Source organism: Geotrypetes seraphini, chromosome 11 (assembly GCF_902459505.1).
Source record: "Geotrypetes seraphini chromosome 11, aGeoSer1.1, whole genome shotgun sequence".
Lineage (NCBI taxonomy): Eukaryota > Metazoa > Chordata > Amphibia > Gymnophiona > Dermophiidae > Geotrypetes > Geotrypetes seraphini.
Window position 1 is genome coordinate 115,334,871 of NC_047094.1, and position 20,381 is coordinate 115,355,251.

The 20,381-nt window shown below is 44.0% G+C and overlaps 1 protein-coding gene across 5 annotated transcripts in view; it reads right to left on the bottom strand.

Annotated features, from left to right (window-relative positions):
- Window positions 1-20,381, bottom strand: part of TTLL9 (tubulin tyrosine ligase like 9) — a 198,731-nt gene that overhangs the window by 108,565 nt on the left and 69,785 nt on the right. For all 5 annotated transcript variants that reach the window (XM_033963248.1, XM_033963243.1, XM_033963247.1 and 2 more), the window contains exons 6-8: window positions 5,378-5,446; window positions 4,216-4,306; window positions 4,086-4,126 (exon numbers count right to left, since the gene is read on the bottom strand). In XM_033963248.1, the coding sequence (XP_033819139.1) occupies window positions 4,086-4,126; window positions 4,216-4,306; window positions 5,378-5,446 (201 nt within the window). The remainder of the gene's footprint in view (window positions 1-4,085; window positions 4,127-4,215; window positions 4,307-5,377; window positions 5,447-20,381) is intronic.

Below are 20,381 nucleotides of genomic sequence, written 5' to 3' on the forward strand. Positions count from 1 at the left end.
TGTAGTACATTGCAACTTGGTTGTCTGTGCAAATGAGTAGTACCTGAGGAAAAAGAAGATGTTGAAAAGCCTTGAGGGCGTAAAACATCGCTCTGAGTTCCAGGAAATTGATGTGGTGTTTCTTTTCCTGGGCAGTCCAAAACCCCTGAGTTTGGAACTCGTTCAAGTGAGCTCCCCATGCATAGGGGGAGGAGGAAAAAGAAGATGTTGAAAAGCCTTGAGGGCGTAAAACATCGCTCTGAGTTCCAGGAAATTGATGTGGTGTTTCTTTTCCTGGGCAGTCCAAAACCCCTGAGTTTGGAACTCGTTCAAGTGAGCTCCCCATGCATAGGGGGAGGAATCCATGGTGATGACCAGTTGATGAGGAGGTAGATGGAACAGCAGACCTCTGGATAGATTCGAAGATGTCAACCACCATAGAAGCGACTGCCGAAGAGACGAGGTCACAGATATGAGTTGTGAACAAGGATTCGTCGCTTGAGACCACTGGTTCGCTAAGGTCCATTGAGGAGTACGTAGGTGGAGACGTGCGAAGGGGGTGACATGCACTGTGGAGGCCATGTGACCCAAGAGTACCATCATGTGGTTTGCAGAAATGGACGTTTGCTGCAACACCCGTTGACAGAGATGAAGTATGTTGTGAAGGCGATTTGTTGGAAGAAATGCCCTCATCTGAAGTGTGTCCAGAATGGCTCCAATGAATTGAAGTCGTTGAGTTGGAATTAGATGCGACTTGGGTCGATTGATTTCGAACCCTAACAGTTGAAGGAAGAGAATGGTCTGATTGGTAGCAAGTTGAACGGTCTGCGGAGAATGAGCCTTGATCAGCCAGTTGTCCAGATAAGGGAAGACTTGAAAATTGTGAGAGCGGAGATAAGCTGCGACCACAATCAGACATTTGGTGAATACCCTGGGAGAGGAGGCTAGACCGAAGGGTAACACCTTGTACTGGTAATGATGATGGTTGACGAGGAAGCGTAGATATTGCCTGGACGTTAGATGGATAGGAATGTGAGTGTACGCCTCCTTGAGATCGAGAGAGCATAGCCAGTCGCCCTGAGAGAGAAGAGGATATAGGGTTGCAAGAGATAACATTTTGAACTTCTCCTTGACCAGACACTTGTTGAGATCTCTGAGATCTAATATAGGTCTGAGGTCTCCGGTCTTTTTGGGTACTAGAAAGTACCGGGAGTAAAATCCCAGGCCTCGCTGGTCTTGAGGAACTGGTTCGATGGCATTGAGAAGGAGGAGGGAGTGAACCTCCTGAGCCAGTAGGAGGGACTGAGAGTGGGTGGAAGCAGACTCTTTTGGCAGGCCTAAAGGTGGAGGAGTCTGGAAGTTTAGGGAGTAGTCGTGGGCTATGATTGAAAGAACCCACTGGTCGGAGGTGATTACCTCCCAGTGAGAGAGGAAAATTCGAAGTCGACCTCCTATGGGCTGAGGAAGAGAACAGGAGGGAGGAAGACTGGCAATGCCCTGGAGAAGGGAGTCAAAAGGGCTGTGTCGGCTTAGGTTGAGGAGCAGGTTTAAAGTTAGGCTGTTGCTGCTGACGAGCCTGTTGTTGCTGTTGACGTTGTCTCCGAGGTTGGGGAGGATGAGGTTGAGCCGGCCGAGCCGAAAATCTCCTCTGATAGGAAGATTGTTGTCTAAATGGACGAGGAGGAGGAGGTTTCTTCTTGTTTTTCAACAAGGTGTCCCACCTAGTTTCATGGGCAGATAACTTTTGGGTGGTGGTATCCATGGAATCCCCAAACAGCTCATCCCCTAGGCAGGGCGCATTGGCAAGTCGGTCCTGGTGGTTTACATCCAGGTCTGAGACTCGAAGCCATGCCAACCTTCTCATTGCCACAGACATAGCAGTGGCCCGTGATGTCAGTTCAAAAGTATCATAAATTGAACGGACCATAAACTTTCTGAGTTGCAAAAGGCTAGAGGTGCATTGCTGAAAAGCAGGAAGTTTACGGTCCGGTATATACTTTTGAAAAGAAGTCACCTGTTGGATGAGATGTTTTAGATAAAAAGAGAAGTGGAACGCGTAGTTACCTGAACGGTTGGCCAACATCGCATTTTGGTAAAGGCGTTTCCCAAATTTATCCATGGCCTTGCCCTCTCTGTCAGGAGGGACAGAGGCATAAACACTAGCTCCTGCAGATTTCTTCAGGGTCGACTCCACCAGCAGAGACTCATGGGGGAGTTGGTGTTTGTCAAACCCTGGAATAGGAATCACTTTATAAAGAGATTCAAGTTTTCTCGGGGCTCCTGGTATTGTCAAAGGAGTTTCCAAATTTTTATAGAAAGTTTCCCTCAAGATGTCATGGAGGGGCAACTTTAAAAACTCTTTGGGAGGTTGGTCAAAATCCAAAGCATCGAGAAATGCTTTGGAGTTTTTAGAGTCAGACTCTAGAGGAATAGAAAGAGAGTCTGACATCTCCTTTAAGAATTTGGTGAAGGAGGAGTGCTCTGGTTTAGTAGCAGGATCCTGCACCGATGGATCATCCTCTTCAGACGAATAATCCTCCTCGGTACCGAGGGGATCATCAGAGTCATCCCACAAGTCAGGGTCCCGTACCGATAAAAGGTGGCCCTGAGAGAGTGGAGTGGATGTTTCGGTATGTTTTGTCTTGCGTACCGATTTCCCTGAACGGGTTGATACGGTACCTGGTGACTGCCCAGCGGTACGGGTTTCAGAGACCGGTACCGGATCAGAAACTGAAAGAACAGTGCGTCGATGAGACCTTGGTTCTGCTGATAGAATAGGCATGGATAAAGATTTCTGCGGTGCCGATAATGCCGATGCCGATAATAGAGGCTGCTCGACAATCGGCACCTAAGGCTCAGTGGGTACCAACACTGGAAGGGTCGGAGTCAATAGAGCCGGGAGCAATTGTTGCAGTTGCTCCTTAAGTTGGGCCTGAAGGATAGAGGCAATACGCTCATCCAACGTTGGTCCCGATGGCACCGGTACCGCTTTTTTCTTGCTCGGTACCTGCGGTGCAGCTCGACACTCCGGTGAAGTCGATGCCGATGAAGAGGCAGTAACTTCGATGGGAGCGGAGCGCTTACGGGGCCGGCGCGCAGTCTGCAGGACTTGGCTCACTGCTTGTTCGACTGGCGGCCCGAGGACAGTAGGGGAAGGCTTCTTAGCCGGCTTACCTACTGGTTGCGACACCGGTGATGTAGTTTGCGGTGCCGAAACTGTCGGTGTCGGTTTGGAGGAAGTTGCCGACATCGATACCGGAGGAACTTCCATAGCGGTACCGAACAGGATCCGCTGTTGTATTTGCCGGTTTTTCAAAGTCCTCTTTTGAAGAGAACTACAGCGGGTGCAGGTTTCAGCCCTGTGGTCCGGACCCAGACACTGTAGGCACCACTTGTGCGGGTCGGAAAGAGATATAGGGCGTGCACACCGCTGGCACTTTTTAAAACCCGGTGACGGGGGCATGAATGGAAAAACGGCTGTAGCAAAATCGAAGCCCGAGGCTTCGATGGTGCCAACAGGCCCCGCTGGGGCCGACCGCAAAAAAAACGAAATAAAGTAGTTTTTTTTTTTTACACGAACAAATTAAAATGAGAAAAGGAAAAAATTCTCGAAGAGAAAAAACGCGCGAGCGGGAAGGTGAAAATACTTGAAAAAAATTTCCAACAGCCGTTGGAAACACGCGTCTTCTTAGCTCCGCGGAAACTAAGAAACTGGGGACCGCGCGCCTCCGTCGGGCGGGAAGGCACTCGCGCACGCGCGGTGCGGCCTAGCTAGAACTTTCTAAAGTTCTTAGAGTGCAATCACGCTAAAATTGTCCGTACCGGGGCTCCGTCGGTGCCGTCACCCATCAGTCAAGAATATGCTGCCTGCTTGTCCTGGGATAACCATTGCTTTGACATTAGAATATTGGCAAACACATCATCTGTGAAACCCAAGAACTGCAGGGATGATGCCACTTAAAAGTTGCTGTCCTCTGTCTCTTATCTTGGACTGAACCAGCAGGATTCAGGAAAAGGAAATTAACAGTTAAGAATCAATTCCTCCATATAAACTAAAGAAAACTCTGGAGTTGAAGTGTTGCAAACAGCACGACAGTTTCACTTACCGATGTTACAAGAACATAAACTCGCAGGTCAAACTTTCGCCCTGAAATCAAATCATATAGTGTGAAAGTCATAGTATGAAAGCCTTAAGAACATTATTTGTCACAATGGAGTGAAAAGAGTTACTCCTACCACCAATTAAATATGGGCTTTCTATGTAACGCTGTGCTACATAATTTTCCACTTGCATTTCTTCCTTTTGATCATCTGATCGTCCTCCATCCTAGTAAAAGGAACAAATGGGATAAAAATTAGAGCAGAGGTTCTAGTAAGGACTTTTTTCTTATTTGCAAATTAAACATTTTATATCACAGCAGGGTTGGTTAGGGAGTAAACCCTGAAAGTTCCAAATTATTTGAAAATCTTTGGGTAATGCTGGGTGTCACTGGAAGCAGGATTTAGGGGAAGAGTTAAGTGTGGGCGAATGGATGACTATGTTCCTGGAAGTGAAGAAGGCTTCTTTATTTGTATTATTGAAAGAGAATACTTATACAATCCTTACCAGATGGTATCACATACTACCTAGACTGAAATAAATATTTCCTTCAGCTTCTGATATATGTTGGAGGTATAGTTCAGACAGGGGAACTTTTTTTTAAATATCTGGTAGACTTGTGAGACGATCCAGGAGTTTTGGACAGCAATCACGAGGTGTGTGTCTGCTTCTTTGGGATATTCTTTTTCCAGACATCCAAAGCAATGCTTACTGGGGTTGGGCAACAAAAGTGGGCCTAAAGTGTCAGAGGAGCCTCAAAAGGATGCAGCTTGCTGTGGCTAAAAGTGTAATTGCAGCCAAGTAGAAACAGACATTGGGATCTACAGTAACTGATTGGCTTTTGAAATTAAATGTTGCTGGAAAATTTGAGAAACTTATAGATAAATGACTGGGACAATAAAGTCATATAAATGAGAAATGGTCTTATCTTTGGCAATTGGTTAAAGAAGTGTGAGGTCCACTGGAAGTGGGAATTTTGGTAATTTCTAGGTGCAATGAAAGATCCAAGGTATACCTGGAGGTATGTATGAAATCAGAGTTTAGGGGGAGGATGGCAGGTGGTTGGGAGAAGGGATTTATGGATAATTCTCTTTGAGAATTCACTTGTTTTGTGTGGTTGGATTGGTTCTGTTGTACCTTTGCTTTTTATACTTTGTGTTTTCAAGAAACATATGTTGTTACAAGATGTGTCTCTCAAATCATCCTGAGACTGACCCTGTACAGACTCCATTCTGCCACTCTCCCCCTCTCTCTGCACATCTCACTCTAAAAAAAATGAACCATGACATAGACCCTCACCTTCCTCCAATCCATGATATCTTTGAGCTTCCGAAATAGGAAAATGCCTCTTCCCTGAGACCTAGCAACCTGTAGAAAGTATAGAAATGACTACAATAAGACCTAACATTTTATTTATTGGTAAACAAGGATATCAGAGCCCAACCAGTTGATCAAGTATTCTACACAGTTGTACTTGTTCTCTAGCTATCTGCCCTTACTATTTTTATATATCTTGTCACAAATTTCCAGCTCTGCTGGAAGGCTATTTCAGACATCCATTTCTCTGTCAGAAGGAAAGCAATTCTAAAACCATTTCCAATTAAGTCTAAGTAGAGGGTGCTTGATAGGTTCTGACCTTTTAGAATATGGTGCTGTATTAAGCTTTGTTGTCTTCTGTACCTGAATACATTGTGAACTGCCTCAAGTTTCTCAGAAGAGATGGTATACAAATGCAAAAAATTTAACAAACAAGCAAAAGTAAAGTTATATTGATCAGTAGAGAGGACTCTAGCAGGTTGGACATTCAATCATGTGGTGCCTATTAGTATGGTTGTAAGGAACCATGCAGTGAAGCCTTGACTTATTTACTGAGATTTCATCAATTGCTTCTGTGAAGAGATTCACACAAGGTGATACCAGGTATAAGTGGGCACAGGCAACTTACATTATATTAACAGTATAACTATAATAAAAATAAACAAATGTCAGCATAATGCACAATTAGAAGAGTGATGAAAACCTGGAAATAAAAAAATAATAATAGGAATGATACAATGATGTCATTCATACACCTTAAACAACACAGTTAAAAATTTATAGAATTTAAGTTAGCAGAACTACATTATATGCAATGATAGGTAGAGATGGAATGCTTAAATAAGGAAAGATCATTTAACCTTTGGTGACTTTTTTTGGGGAAGAGGTTTCTTAATTGGTGGCTTCTGGTATAGGAGGCTGGACTTTATGATCATGTTTGTATTTTATGTATTCTGTTATACACTCTATGATTTGAAAATTTTTCAAAGACTTTACCTTACTTAGAGTATCCAGGTAAACAAGCATGTAGACAAGTTTTAATAAAAGAATTTCCCCTGGAAATTAGGACTTTACCAATTGCTTAACCTGTGTGCGGCTAAAGTGCATTTGTGGTTGAATAAAGCACAGTTACTTACCGTAACAGTTATTATCCAGGGACAGCAGGCAGCTATTCTCACATATGGGTGACGTCTTCCACAGAGTCCGGATGCGGACTTGCTTGTAGAAACGTAGAAGTTTCGAGTCAGCCGCACCGCGCATGCGTGAGTGCCTCTTGCTCAGCACAGGGCGAGTCTCCTCAGTACAGATAGCTAGCAGAGAAGCCAACCAGGGGAGGTGGGTGGGTTGTGGGAATAGCTGCCTGCTGTCCCTGGATAACAACTGTTGTGGTAAGTAACTGTGCTTTATCCCAAGACAAGCAGGCAGCCTATTCTCACATATGGGTGACCTCCAAGCTAACCAGAATGGGATGGTGGGAGCATTGGCAACTTAGGAGCTCTTCTTAATGCTCCCCTCCAGGTCAAAGAGTTACAAAAAGCAAGTAAGTCCTCGAGAAATAATCCAAGTTATAAGTTTATTTAAAATTTAATATACTGCTTAATTAATGTCTAAGTGGTATACAATGAAATATAAAAATTTGAAAATCAGGGATATCACAAACTAATTCACAAATAGAGACAAAACATTCTTATATATGTGATAAGTGGGGGAAGACTACAATGATTAATAGGATAGATTTACAGAAAGAGTAGGTAAATAGGAAGGGAGTGTGCTCTTCATGTGAAAATGTAGATAAAGGAATAAGACTATGATTCTGGATGTTATTGTATTTTTCGCTCCATGACACACTTTTTCCACCCCCCAAAAGGGGGTGGAAATAAGGGTGCATCTTAAGGAACAAATATAAAAAACAAACCCAGTTCCTTTTTTTTTCCATCCTGGCTCCCAGCGTGCTTTCCGCGCTCCTGCCTCGGTTCCCCTGCTCTTTTTCGGCAGCGGCAGTGGTGCATGAGGCAGACGCACGCTTTTTGCGTGCCTCCCTGGTCCTGCGCTGCACTCCGAATGGCTGCCGTCAGTTCTCACAAGTCATGCAAGAACTGACTGCAGCCATTCAGAGTGCAGCATGGGACCAAGCAGGCATGAAAAAAGTGCATGCCTGTGTCATAAACCGCTCTGACGCTGTTGAGTGAAGTGCCTTCATCCTCGGAAGTTCCTAGCCACCTGTATCCAGTGTTCTTCTTTCAGCAAACAGGGGCAAATTGCGGAGACGGGACTGTCAGCATAGCTATTGCTAGCATTCAGCATTTTCAGTTGGCAGAACTAATGTCAGCAAAGGCCTATGGGAAATTATCTGACTCTGGAATGTTGATGCAGAATTCTGTGCTCCTGCACAGAATTCACATACATTAAGCATCCAGCCAGACTAGATTGTTTATCAAGAAGATAGGCTGCTTGAATGGGACAAAAAAGCCAGAGACTAATCCCATCTACCATGCCTGCAAGTATCACACCTTCTTTATCAATTAAATTAACCATTGTTTCAAACAGTTTACAAATTCTAAACAGAAATATACTGGGACATACAATAGTTTCTATATTCAGAATAAGATTCCAAGCTATAAAAGCCTCCTCTCTGCAACACACATTCAGATCTCTCTTTCTCTGTCTATCCTTCTCTTTATCTATGGAACCTGAAACTTAGACCATCACCCCATCCCCCTTTCTCTCTCTCTCTCTCTGTCTCTTTGCCTCTGAACTCTGTAAGGCAGGGAAACTGCTTTGCTCTCTCCTTAATTGTAATGCTTATAAATATTGCTTTCCTGTAAGCCTATTTCTATAATATATTCTTTATGCAATCATTCTGGCTGTGTTTCTTATATGAGTCTACTTCCTGGTGAATCTTCAGTGAGGGAACTGAACCTGGGACCTGGCGTGTGTAAGGGCGCCTCTAATATAACCCCACCAACCATACATTGTGGGGGCCACTAACAAGCCTTACATTTTGGGGGCTTGTCTCGGGCCTTCCTGATGATTTCATTTGGGTAAGTAGAATTCAATTTTTTTTTCCTTGTATGCACTGTGCAATAGGATTATTTATAGACAGAGTGAGATAGAAATCAAAAGACCTTGGAAAATCCTTAGATTGATTGTACTTTAGACTGGATGACACACTGGTGAAAAGTTCCAGTAATATTGTGGGGTTTTATACTTGGTGAGATTTTATTTATCAATAGACTTTGTATTTTTGATTGATAGACAGAGTGAGATAGAAATCAAAAGACCTTCTGGAACCCTTAAATTGTTTTAGACTGGATGACACATTTGTGAAAAGTTCCAGTAATATTTTGGATTTTATATTTGGTGAGATTTTACTATCAAAAGTCTTTGTGCCAGTTTGCATTTTATGCTTTGCTATTATAGGCTTGCTAGAATATTTGAGCTGCTCTGAAGAAAAGCATGATCCAAAATTAAAACAGTCACTCAATTAAGACACGCCACATCTGTACTAATAACTTTTTAACCTTGTGTTTTTAATTCTATTTCTTGTCAGTCTCTGCCCTGGTGAAAGGCCCAGTGCACACTGGACTGGAACTGGCAGTTGGCATCTCTCCTCTTCTAACAGACTTCTTATATTTTTTCCTGCTAAACTTCTGCCTGTAAATTTCAGGTAGTAACCTTTGCATTTAAAGTGTGGGCAAGTATGGGCATAAGTGTATTATTTATGCCAATGACTCTTGCCTAAGACACTTTACCTCATTTTTTCTACCTATTAACTAAAGTCTCCCTCCTTCATCAGTGGGAACATTTCAATCTCAAAGGCTACACACAGATGAAGGGATACTTTTCATGTGTCTTGCAGTTTTTCTTTCAACTGTGTTTGAAGCTGTAAATCCAGACACTGTTTGCCTTCTCTTGCTGAAATACTGCAAGGCCATTTTATGTTTGAGAAGATGTGTTCTTATCTTGTTGTGAAGTGAATTCAATTGTTTTCATAGCTGTATTTGCAAGCAGCTTTAGATAAGACTAAGGCTCTGCTGACCAAAGCACCCTTTGGACTTCAGCCTTTAGATAGAAAGATGCTTGTTATTTCTTTAAAGTTTTATGTGACCTGTGTCCATATATGGTTTGTATTTACGTCACATGCTGACGACATTGACTCATGTAAAATGATATAAAAAAAAGCTACAGAACATTCAATAAACTGGACATGTTTGGGAGATAATTTCTTGTCTCTAAGATACTGTCCCCAGATGCATCTGTCTTGCAAATGACAGGAGAGGGTGGGACAGGGCAGTAATTGGGACCTAATCCTTTTCAGTTGGGGGCCTGCCCGGGATGGGACGATGGACATCACCAATATTTTGTGAGTATTTCTGAATTTTTTCTGTTCTTTAATACTCACTGGTATTGGCGTCCTGTTCCCACCCTTTATTTTAAGTTCAAGCTTTGGGTTCTATTACGGTGTTTTGGGGGAAAAATCTCGGGGTACTTTTGGGAAGCGCCCCTCGTGAATATAAGCAGCTACCATTCTTTCGGGAAGAATGAAATTATTTATAGAACCCCCCCTGCCCACTCTGTCATTTGCGAGGTTAAAAATTTTTATAGAGTATAAGATTTTATTGTCTCTTATTACTGTACTTCGCTTATAAGGTAAGGTAAGCGAATATTTTTGCATTGTTATATTGTTTTTGTAATGGGTCATAAAGGCACTTAGGATTCTCCCCCTCCTAGACAGATGAGACTTGTAAGGCTTATGTTGCCTGTGTGTGTGTGACATTCTCCTTTCAGCCTACATATTTCTGTGTCACCAATCCTTTCCCGTATACGTTTGCACTGTTTATATGTTTAACACTGAGGTTTTGCGTTTGCCGCTTCGAGCTGTTGGTTGAAAGTTATACCGCTGCTCGACTCTGTGGCTAGTCATGGATGGTCCAAGAGTGTCTGTCCTTGACCAAATCCTTATTTTCTGAAGAAGCCTGATATAATATATTTCCGGGCGACACGAAGATCTTCCGTCTTATTGGATATTGGATTTATTGGATTATATCTATTGAGCGGGCTGGGTTGTGAAGTTCGACCCAAGCTAAGTATTTTTTCAGTATTATAATCGACAATCACTTAAGCAATAAGCACTGAAAAAAATTTGTCTTTGGTTATATCAGTCAAAATTGTTCACTCGAATAGTTTCTCTGAGGTTTGACTACAGACACTTGAGATCTGTTCTCTTTACATAGTGAACTTTGACTGTCTGTACTCTTAAACAAAGTAAGCCTGACTATTTGTGATTTAGTGTGTTTTACACAACAACTGTAGAGACTGTGTTAACACTGAGGAAGGACATGCTGTTATGTGGAATGAATTGCAAGCAGTGTTTGAATCAGTCTAAGATCTTTCCCTTGTAGTTTGTACACAAAAACTGTTTCTTGTCTTCCTTTTGAACATACAATAGTTTGATCCTGACTCATTTTGTGCGTTTCTTCTACGGCTGCTTCCTTTGAGTTCTGTGCTGGCAAAATTTTGTTTTGTTTTGTTTTTAGAAGATTAGCAAGTTGTAAATTTTCTCTGTGCTTATTTGGATACCTAGTTACTGACCTTAAGGAATGCGATTCTGGTTTTCTCTTTCTGACTGTAAACCTCATTTTTCTATTTGACAGTCTGAATTATATAAAGCACAAATGCACTTTTGACTGCCATACTAGTTGTTGTTCTTTGCTTTCATTATCAGGGTCCGTGCATGAATGCTTTTGCCCCTCCCCCCCAGACTTCCCGGTTTGGGCTTCCACTGACAATGTTGTAAGCAGTACGGTGAGAATCATGATTCCACTGATTGCCACTTATTATCAAAACCACTATCAATTCTGTTGTCAAAGCTGATGGCATGCCCCGCTTTGTCCTAGACTTTAGGGCTGTTAATGTTTTGGTAATTCTCATTGCACCCATTGTCCCTGATGTTTCTTCCCTCCTCTCCTCCATTCCACCGGCAGCCAATGTTTTTTTTTTTCTGTCATTGTCCTAAAGAAAGTTTTTTTGCAGTCCCTGTTGATGAGGCTTCTCAGCCCCTTTTTGCCTTCATCTTTAAGCAACAGTATACCTGGTGTGGAATGCCCCAGGGCTATATTGACTCACTTGTGGTGTTCTCCATTGTCCTCCGGGCTATTCTACAGCCATGCACTGCCCCTCATGGTTCTGTCCTCATCCTGTACCTCTTTTTGTGTTCCATAATTCAGGAGACCTGTCAGGCTGATAGTTTGCACCTTTTACAATGGTTGTCTGTGTGTGGTTACAAGGTGTCACAAAATAAACTGCACTGGTGTAAATCTGAAGTGAAATACCTGGGTTTTGTCCTGTCTCATGGTCAGAGGAAACTCTGCACTTCCCGCATTGCTGCTGTTCTGGGTCTGCCCCGCCCAGCTACCAAGAAAGACATGCTTATATGATTGGTTACTGCCGCCAATGGATCTCTGATTGTTCCTTCTATGACCAGATTCTGAGACAGATCCTGGGTTCTGAAATGACTGCTCTTATCAGATGGACTCATGAAATGTTGGACATTTGGGATGTGCTTTGGTTTCTAGCCTAGGCCTGGGTCTTCCTGATTACATAGAAACATAGAAATAGATGGCAGATAAGGGACACGGCCCATCAAGTCTGCCCACTCCAATGACCCTCCCTATCTATCTTTGCAGATAGATCCCACATGTTTGTCCCATTTGGCCTTAAAATCTGGCACGCTTCTGGCCTCAATAACCTGAAGTGGAAGACTATTCCAGCGATCAACCACCCTTTCGGTGAAGAAGAACTTCCTAGTGTCACCGTGCAGTTTCCCGCCCCTGATTTTCCACTGATGCCCCCTTGTTGCCGCGGGACCCTTGAAAAAGAAGATATCCTCTTCCACCTCGATGCGACCTGTGAGGTACTTGAATGTCTCGATCATATCTCCCCTCTCTCTACATTCCTCTAGTGAGTAGAGCTGCAACTTCCCTAACCGCTCCTCGTATGGGAGCTCCTTGAGTCCCGAGACCATCCTGGTGGCCATTCTCTGGACCGATTCCAGTCTCAGCACATCCTTGCGGTAATGCGGCTTCCAAAATTACACAAAGTACTCCAGGTGCGGTCTCACCATGGATCTATACAGTGGCATAATGACTTCAGGCTTACGGCTGACGAAATCCCTGCGTTTGCAACCTATGATTTGTCTTTCCTTGGATAAAGCTTGCTCCACTTGATTGGCAACCTTCATGTCCTCACTGACGATCACCCCTAAGTCTCGTTCTGCTACCGTTCTTGTTAGGATCTCGCCATTAAGGGTGTAAGTCTTGCATGGATTTTGGCCCCAGGTGCATAACTTTGCATTTTTTGGCATTGAAGCTGAGTTACCAGGTCCTAGACCAGCGCTCCAGTAGGAGTAGGTCGTGCATCATGTTGTCGGGCATTGAATTTTTGTCCGTTGTGCTTTTGCCTACTACATTGCTTAGTTTGGCATCATCGGCGAATAATGTTATTTTACCTCGGAGCCCTTCTGTCAAATCTCTTATAAAGATGTTGAATAGGATCGGGCCCAAGACCGAGCCCTGGGGCACTCCACTGATCACCTCCATCATTTCAAAGGGGGTGCCGTTCACCACTACCCTTTGAAGCCTACCTCCAAGCCAGTTCCCCACCAATTTCGTCAATGTGTCGCCCAATCCTATAGCACTCATCTTGCTCAGCAACCTGCGATGTGGTACGCTATCGAATGCTTTGCTAAAGTCCAGGTATACGATGTCCAGGGACTCCCCAACATCCAGCTTCCCCGTCACCCAGTCAAAGAAGCTGATCAGGTTGGATTGGCAGGATCTCCCTTTAGTAAATCCATGTTGATGGGGATCCCGTAGATTCTCCTCATTCAGGATCGTATCCAATTGGCGTTTGATTAGAGTCTCCATTAGTTTGCTCACTATTGATGTGAGACTCACTGGTCTGTAGTTTGCTGCCTCCATCTTTGAGCCTTTCTTGTGGAGTGGAATGATGTTAGCCATCTTCCAGTCCAACGGGACACAGCCTGTACTAAGGGAGAGGTTGAAGAGCGCAGACAGCGGCTCCGCCAAGATATCACTCAACTCCCTGACTAAACAAGTGCAGAACTGTGGGATCGTCCCCAGGTCCTAGAGTTCCAAAGGATACGAAGATCCAATATACAGTCTCTAGTCCCCCGTCCTTGGAAGCACTGCATGTTGAAAGAAGGGGTCAGCAAGCTGAACATTAGCATAAAGACCAGGATCAGGCAGATCAAAAACAAAGGCTGACTGCAACAAGAACATGCCCAGGGAAGCAATGTCACTGGGAGATGCAGCGGATATGGAGCAGGACTGCGCAGGAGAAGAACATCTGCTTTGAAAAGGTCATTTTTATTTCACAACTGTTTCAAAAACTCTGAGAAAGTCTCTGGTTCCTGGGGTGCATAGTCACCCTCTGATGACTTAACCATGTGATTCAGAGACTGCGGAAGGACTGCAGAAGTGCATATGAACTATAAGCCGTGCCAAGCACCCAAAATAAAGAAGGCTGCCCCACTGGGCTAACTGAGCAGTTTGTCACCTGCTTGACCAGGGAGATGCTAAGCTTTGCACTGCCACCCCTCCAGGCTGCGGCATGTGGCACAAGAACACTCCTAAAGTGCCTAATTTGCACAATCCTGGCAATAATTCACCTTAGCATCCCAACAAGATTTGGGCCACAAATTGCAGTTTTGGAGAAGCTGGGAGCTTTTGAAAAATAGATTGCTAAAAATCCAAGATGGCCACTGTTGTGAAATGTCCGCCAAAATCGCGATATTTAACACACTTAGCAAAGTTTTAAAAATGGCAATTTTAGGATTTTTCAGATGGGAGAACACAGGGAGACATGCAGAAACCTTGAAAACTCCACTTTTCAGACCTCCCCCAATCTATCTCATAGGTTGTAACAGCCTATACTCACTGTGATCTGTTTGTGGATCTGGCTCAGCTCTCTTACAGTAGCTGGATTAGAGATTCACTGCCTCATGCTGGGAATGGCTCTGTAAAGCTGATCTTCGAGCTGCAAGTCAGACCTCATGCTTGACTGCACCTCCACCCCTGCAGACTGACGGACGCACATCGGGATGGGCAGAGGCGAGAAGACGCAGCCTGTGAGACACCGCCGAGCCTCCTAAGGGTGCCTAACAGTGTGCACTTGACCCCTGCTTAAAAATAGGTGAGACAGGGATGGCCCCGTGTTCCAAAGAAACTAAGCAGGATGGCTAACAGGTATCTACTGAGATTGGCCTGTCAGCTCAATGGAGGCAAAGCGACAAAGCCAAGCACAAGAATCCCGAAGGAAAAAAAGGACTAAAAGCACTCACTAAAATAATAAAATATGGAGAGCAGAATGAATACCGTATTTTCACGCATATAATGCGCACACGTGTACAACGCGCACATGGGTATAGCGCGCGGGAACAAGGAATTTATGTATGAAAATTTTGGTATAGCGCGCTTATGCGTATACCGTGCATGCTCCTCATTGAACTTTCATAATCCATGCCAGCGTTTAAGTCCTATTTATCTAACTGTTGCTTCGTATGCAAAATGACTTCACAAGAAATATTAGCTGAGCTATTTTAACTATCAGCAAATGCCGCCAGCAGGGAAATTACCAATGAAGTAATTTTGTTTCCCAGGTTTTCTATTGTAATGCCTATTCTATTGTGATGCAGTGTTTTCTGTCTTGCTGGCGCCCTCCTCCATCTTCCTGCATCGTTCGCTGAAAGCCGTGGGCAGTGGATCCTATGTGCCTCTTGCGGCTGACCCAGAAGTGTTCCTCTGACGTCACGATGTCAGAGGGAACGCTTCCCAGCCGCAGGAGGCACATGGAAGCTGCTGCTGCGGCTTTCAGCGAACGCTGCAGGAAGATGGAGGAGGGTGCCAGTAAGACAGAAAACAATTGTATAACGCGCTCACGCATATAATGCGCATGGTTATGCGCGGTTTGTAAAATCTTGTATAACGCGCATGTTATATGCGTGAAAATACGGTACACTCCTGCAGGCACGTACATAAGACTTGCCGCTGCTGGGTCAGACCAGTGGTCCATTCTGCTCAGCAGTCGACTCATGCGGTGGTTCTCTGGTCAAAGACCAGCACCCTAACTGAGACTAGCCCTACCAGCGTATGTCCTTGTTCAGCAGGAACTTGTCTAACTTTGTCTTGAATCCCTGGAGTGTGTTTTCCCTTATGACGGACTCCGGAAGAGCGTTCCAGTTTTCCACCACTCTCTGGGTGAAGAAGAACTTCCTTACGTTCGTACGGAATCTATCCCCTTTCAGCTTTAGAGAGTGCCCTCTCGTTCTCCCTACCTTGGAGAGGGTGAACAACTGTCCTTATCTACTAAGTCTATCCCCTTCAGTACCTTGAATGTTTCGATCATGTCCCCTCTCAATCTCCTCTGTTGGAGGGAGAAGAGGTCCAGTTTCTCTAATCTTTTGCTGTACGGCAGCTCCTCCAACCCCTTCACCATCTTAGTCGCTGTTCTCTGGACTCTTTCGAGTAGCACCGTGTCCTTCTTCATGTACGGTAACCAGTGCTGTACGCTGTACTCCAGGAGAGGGTGCACCATGGCCCGGTACAGCGGCATGATAACCTTCTCCGATCTGTTTGTGATCCCTTTCTTTATTATTCCTAGCATTCTGTTCACCCTTTTTGCCGCTGCTGCACATTGCATGGACGGCTTCATCGACTTGTCGATCAGAACTCCTAAGTCCCTTTCCTGGGAGGACTCTCCAAGTACCGACCCGGACATCTTGTATTTGTGCATGAGTTTTGTTGCCAACTTGCATCACTTTACACTTGTCCATGTTGAACCTCATCTGCCATGTCGCAGCCCATTCCTTGAGCCTGATTATGTCACGTTGAAGATCTTCGCAATCCCCTTGCGTCTTCACTACTCTGAATAACTTCGTATCGTCCGCAAATTTAATCACCTCGCTCGTCGTACCTATGTCCAGATCATTTATGAAGATGTTGAAGAGCACGGGTCCAAGCACCGAGCTCTGCGGCACCCCACTGGTGACGCTCTTCCAGTCTGAATATTGTCCATTTACCCCCACTCTCTGTTTCCTATGCTCCAGCCAGTTTTTAATCCATGTATTTCACCCTCTATTCCATGGCTTGCAATTTTCCAAAGTAGTCATTCATGCGGAACCTTGTCGAACGCCTTCTGAAAGTCCAGATATACAATGTCCTTTGCTGAAACCGTGCTGGCTGGTCCTCAACAGACTGTGTCCGTAAAGGTGATTGATGATGCGGCTCTTTATCAGAGCCTCTACCATCTTTCCCGGTTCCAAGGTCAAACTCACCGGTCTGTAGTTTCCCGGGTTTCCCCTCAAACCTTTTTTGAAGATCGACGTAACATTTACCATCTTCCAGTCTTCCAGAATCTTTCCCGTTTTGATCGACAGATTGGCTATCAGTTGAAGCAGTTCAGCTATGGTCCCTTTCAGTTCCTTGATGATCCTTGGATGGATGCCATCCGGTCCTGGGGATTTATCGCTCTTGAGCCTATCAATCTGCCTGCATACCTCTTCTAAACTGACCGTCAACCCTGTCAGTTTCCCATATTCATTTCCAGCATATAGCCTGATGGGTTCCGGTATGCTGTGTATATCTTCTTCAGTAAATACAGATGAAAAAAAACGCGTTCAGTCTGTCGGCGATTGCCTTGTTCTCCTTTAGCGCTCCCTTTATTACTTGGTCATCCAATGGTCCCACCACTTCCTTTGCGGGTTATTTCCCTTTAATATATCAAAATAACGGCTTGAAGTTTTTGGCCTCCATGGCTATTTTTTGCTCTTAGTCTCTTTTGGCCCCTTTCAATGCCTTATGGCACCTGCGTTGATGTTGTCTGTGCTTGTTCCAGTTTTCGTCTGTTTTTGATCTGCTCCATTCCTTAAACAAGGTTTTTTTTGTCTCTGATCGCTTCCTTAACCTCTACAATGAGCCACGCCGGTTCTCTATTCTTTTTCCTCTTTGATCCCTTGTTGATACATGGTATATATAGATTTTGTGCCTCGGTGACTGTATTCTTAAAAAGAGAACAAGCTTGCTCTAGCGTCTTTACAGTGTTTATCTTCTTCTTAATTTTCTTCTCCACCATGCGTCTCATCCCTTCATAATTCCATTTTCGGTAGTTTAGCACCATGGCTGTCGTTCTGGACCGATGTTTCTCCCCTGTTTCCAGGTTGAAGCAGATCATATTGTGATCACTGTTTCCCAGCGTCCCTTCTACTTCTACATCCTGTGCCGGTCCTCACAGGCCATTTAGAATTAAGTCCAGAATTGCATTTCCTTTTGTGTTTTCCTTGACAAGTTGTTCCAGGAAGCAATCGCCTACAGTTTCCAGGAACTTGGTCTCTCTAGCACATCCAGAGATGCCTAGGTTCCATTCTATCCCCGGATAGTTGAAGTCGCCCATGATAACTGCATTGCCACCCTTGCAGTTGCGTTTAATCTCATCTGTCATTTCTCCATCAATTTCTTCGGACTGCCCTGGGGGTCGGTAGTAGATGCCTATCCTCATTTCCGGTCCATTTGTTTCCAGAATTTTGACCCATAGAGACTCTAACTCATTCATCTGTTGTAGCATGTTCTCTCCAGTAGATTCAATTCCCTTTTTGACATATATGGCAATGCGTTCTCCTTTTTGAGTCCATCTGTCTCTATGGTATAGTTTGTATCCCAATAGCACTGTGTCCCAGACATTTTCATCAGTTCACCATGTTTCTGTGATGCCGATGATGTCAACACTATCCTTTTGTGCCACAGCTTCTAATTCACCCATCTTATTTCTAAGACTCCTTGCGTTCGTGTACATACACTTGAGTTTGCAGCCTATTCCCTTCTTGCGTGTCCTTCCCTCTTGTGTCCCTTTTGGTCTGTCTTGTCTGTGATCTGGTGAGTCTTCCCCTCCATCTTCCTGCACGGTATTCTCCGGGTATACCGGTTCCTGAACCATCGACTCTTTCTCTCGGTTGACTATCGGCTTTGAGCAAGGGACATCGACGCCTCTTGAAAGCTTAGGTTTGAAAATAATAACACATGCAAAATGACACCAGCGCAAGGTTTTTAAAATTAATTAAGATTTATTGAATTATTGTTTCTATTTTTCCATTATGATATCAAAAGAATCAAGCATAATTGCTTAACAGTTGTGCTAATGGGAGATCGTTATAGTTGCCAAATGCTGGCCTTCTCATAACGATCTCATCTTAATAGCTCCAGATTTTCTATTATATACTGTTGGCTCATTATGATATCATCAGGTTGACAACCAATAAAATAACATGGGTGGTCTTAAAAGTTAGACAAGGAAAAATTCCTCCATGTTTCAAAGTTAGACAAAGTTTTAGAAAATTACTTTTGATTTCTGAATTAACATTATAACATTATAACATATTCAAGAGAATCTACAATTATTAACAGGGTGCTGAAAAGTTCTCAAAACTCTCCCTAAATTGACAGGTTCAAATTACATAGCCTTAGCCTGGAGGAGGAGGACGGGGTGGTCCCCCTCTCCTCCTAAGCTGACAGTCTCACACACAAAGAGCAGGAGTCTCTGACTTAATTACTCCCAGATGTTGCTTTAGGATTTCTTTAGGTTGCAAAGATATATAAATATGTTTTTTCAAAACTCATGCTTTTGTTCAAAATACAGTCATACACACACTCCAGTCATATTTGTTCATTCACTCTTTGCTTGGCCAAGCTTTCTTTCCATATATTCATTCATTCAAAACTATATTTAATTCAGTTTGGGACACGTTATTTTTCTTTACCAGTCGAAAGCAAGCACATGTGGTATTAATTAACACCATGCTGCTGGGAACAAAGACCTGGAAACACAAAATTGATTCCGTCCTCTGGTTTCCCCATGATCTGGCACAACAGCAAAGTACATAAAAGAACACCATTCTTTCCCTTATATTAATCTATAATGTGTTTTTTTCTGGCTTTAGTTACATATTATTCAGATTTTTATTCACCCGTTTTTCGTACGCTTCTATTTGGGCGTGGCCTTAACTAACACATATATTTGTATCTAACTAGAATTACCCAGAATCATATGAAAAACAGGCGCTTTTGTAGAAAAACTCCACAAAAATACTGCACTATCATGTTCTGCAATCCATTCCATTACCGTCCCATACACATCACCCCCTGCTGGCCACGAGCCACTACTCCTCAGCTTTCCCCTTCTTTCTAGTTTAAAAACTTCTCAACTTCTCTCTTGATGTTGCTTGCAAGTAGCCTCATTCTGTCTCTGCTGAGGTGGAGTCCGTCCTTCCTGAATAGCTTGCTCTTCCCCCAGAATGTTGTCCAGTTGCGCATGAAGTGGAATCCCTCTTCCTCACACCAGTGCCACATTCACGCGTTGCCTGCTTGCAGCTCCATCTGTCTCTTCTCATCTGCCCTGTGTACCAGCAGGATCTCCGAGAATGCTATCCTCTGCGTTCTGGTCTTCAGCTTCCTTCCTAGCATCCGGAACTGGTCCTTCAGTACTTCTCTGTTGTAGTTCCTGTTGCTCACATTGTTCGTCCCCGCATGGATCACCACTGCCGTATCTTATTCATCCACACTGTTGATGATCCTGTCGATGCGGCTCACGTGTGCAAAAGGAACAAACTGTAGGTGGAGCTAAGAAACTCAGTGAAGTACAGAAGAGGCATGGAGAAAAATCCAAACTGGATTCCTTCTGCAGTTGGCACGCGTTCATGGGGACACTATCTACTTGTCTAGAATGTCTCACCTATTGCACTGGAATATACATTTGCCAAATCTATCCAGGGTTCTGGTTTCTCTGCCTGGTGGAGTGTTAGCATACTGTGACAAACCTAGCACCCGCACTAGTTTTGCACCTAACAGGATCCTGTGCAGAAGAGCTGACCAGATTAATTCTGGTGACCAATTTGAGGCTGACCTCCCTTGCCCATATA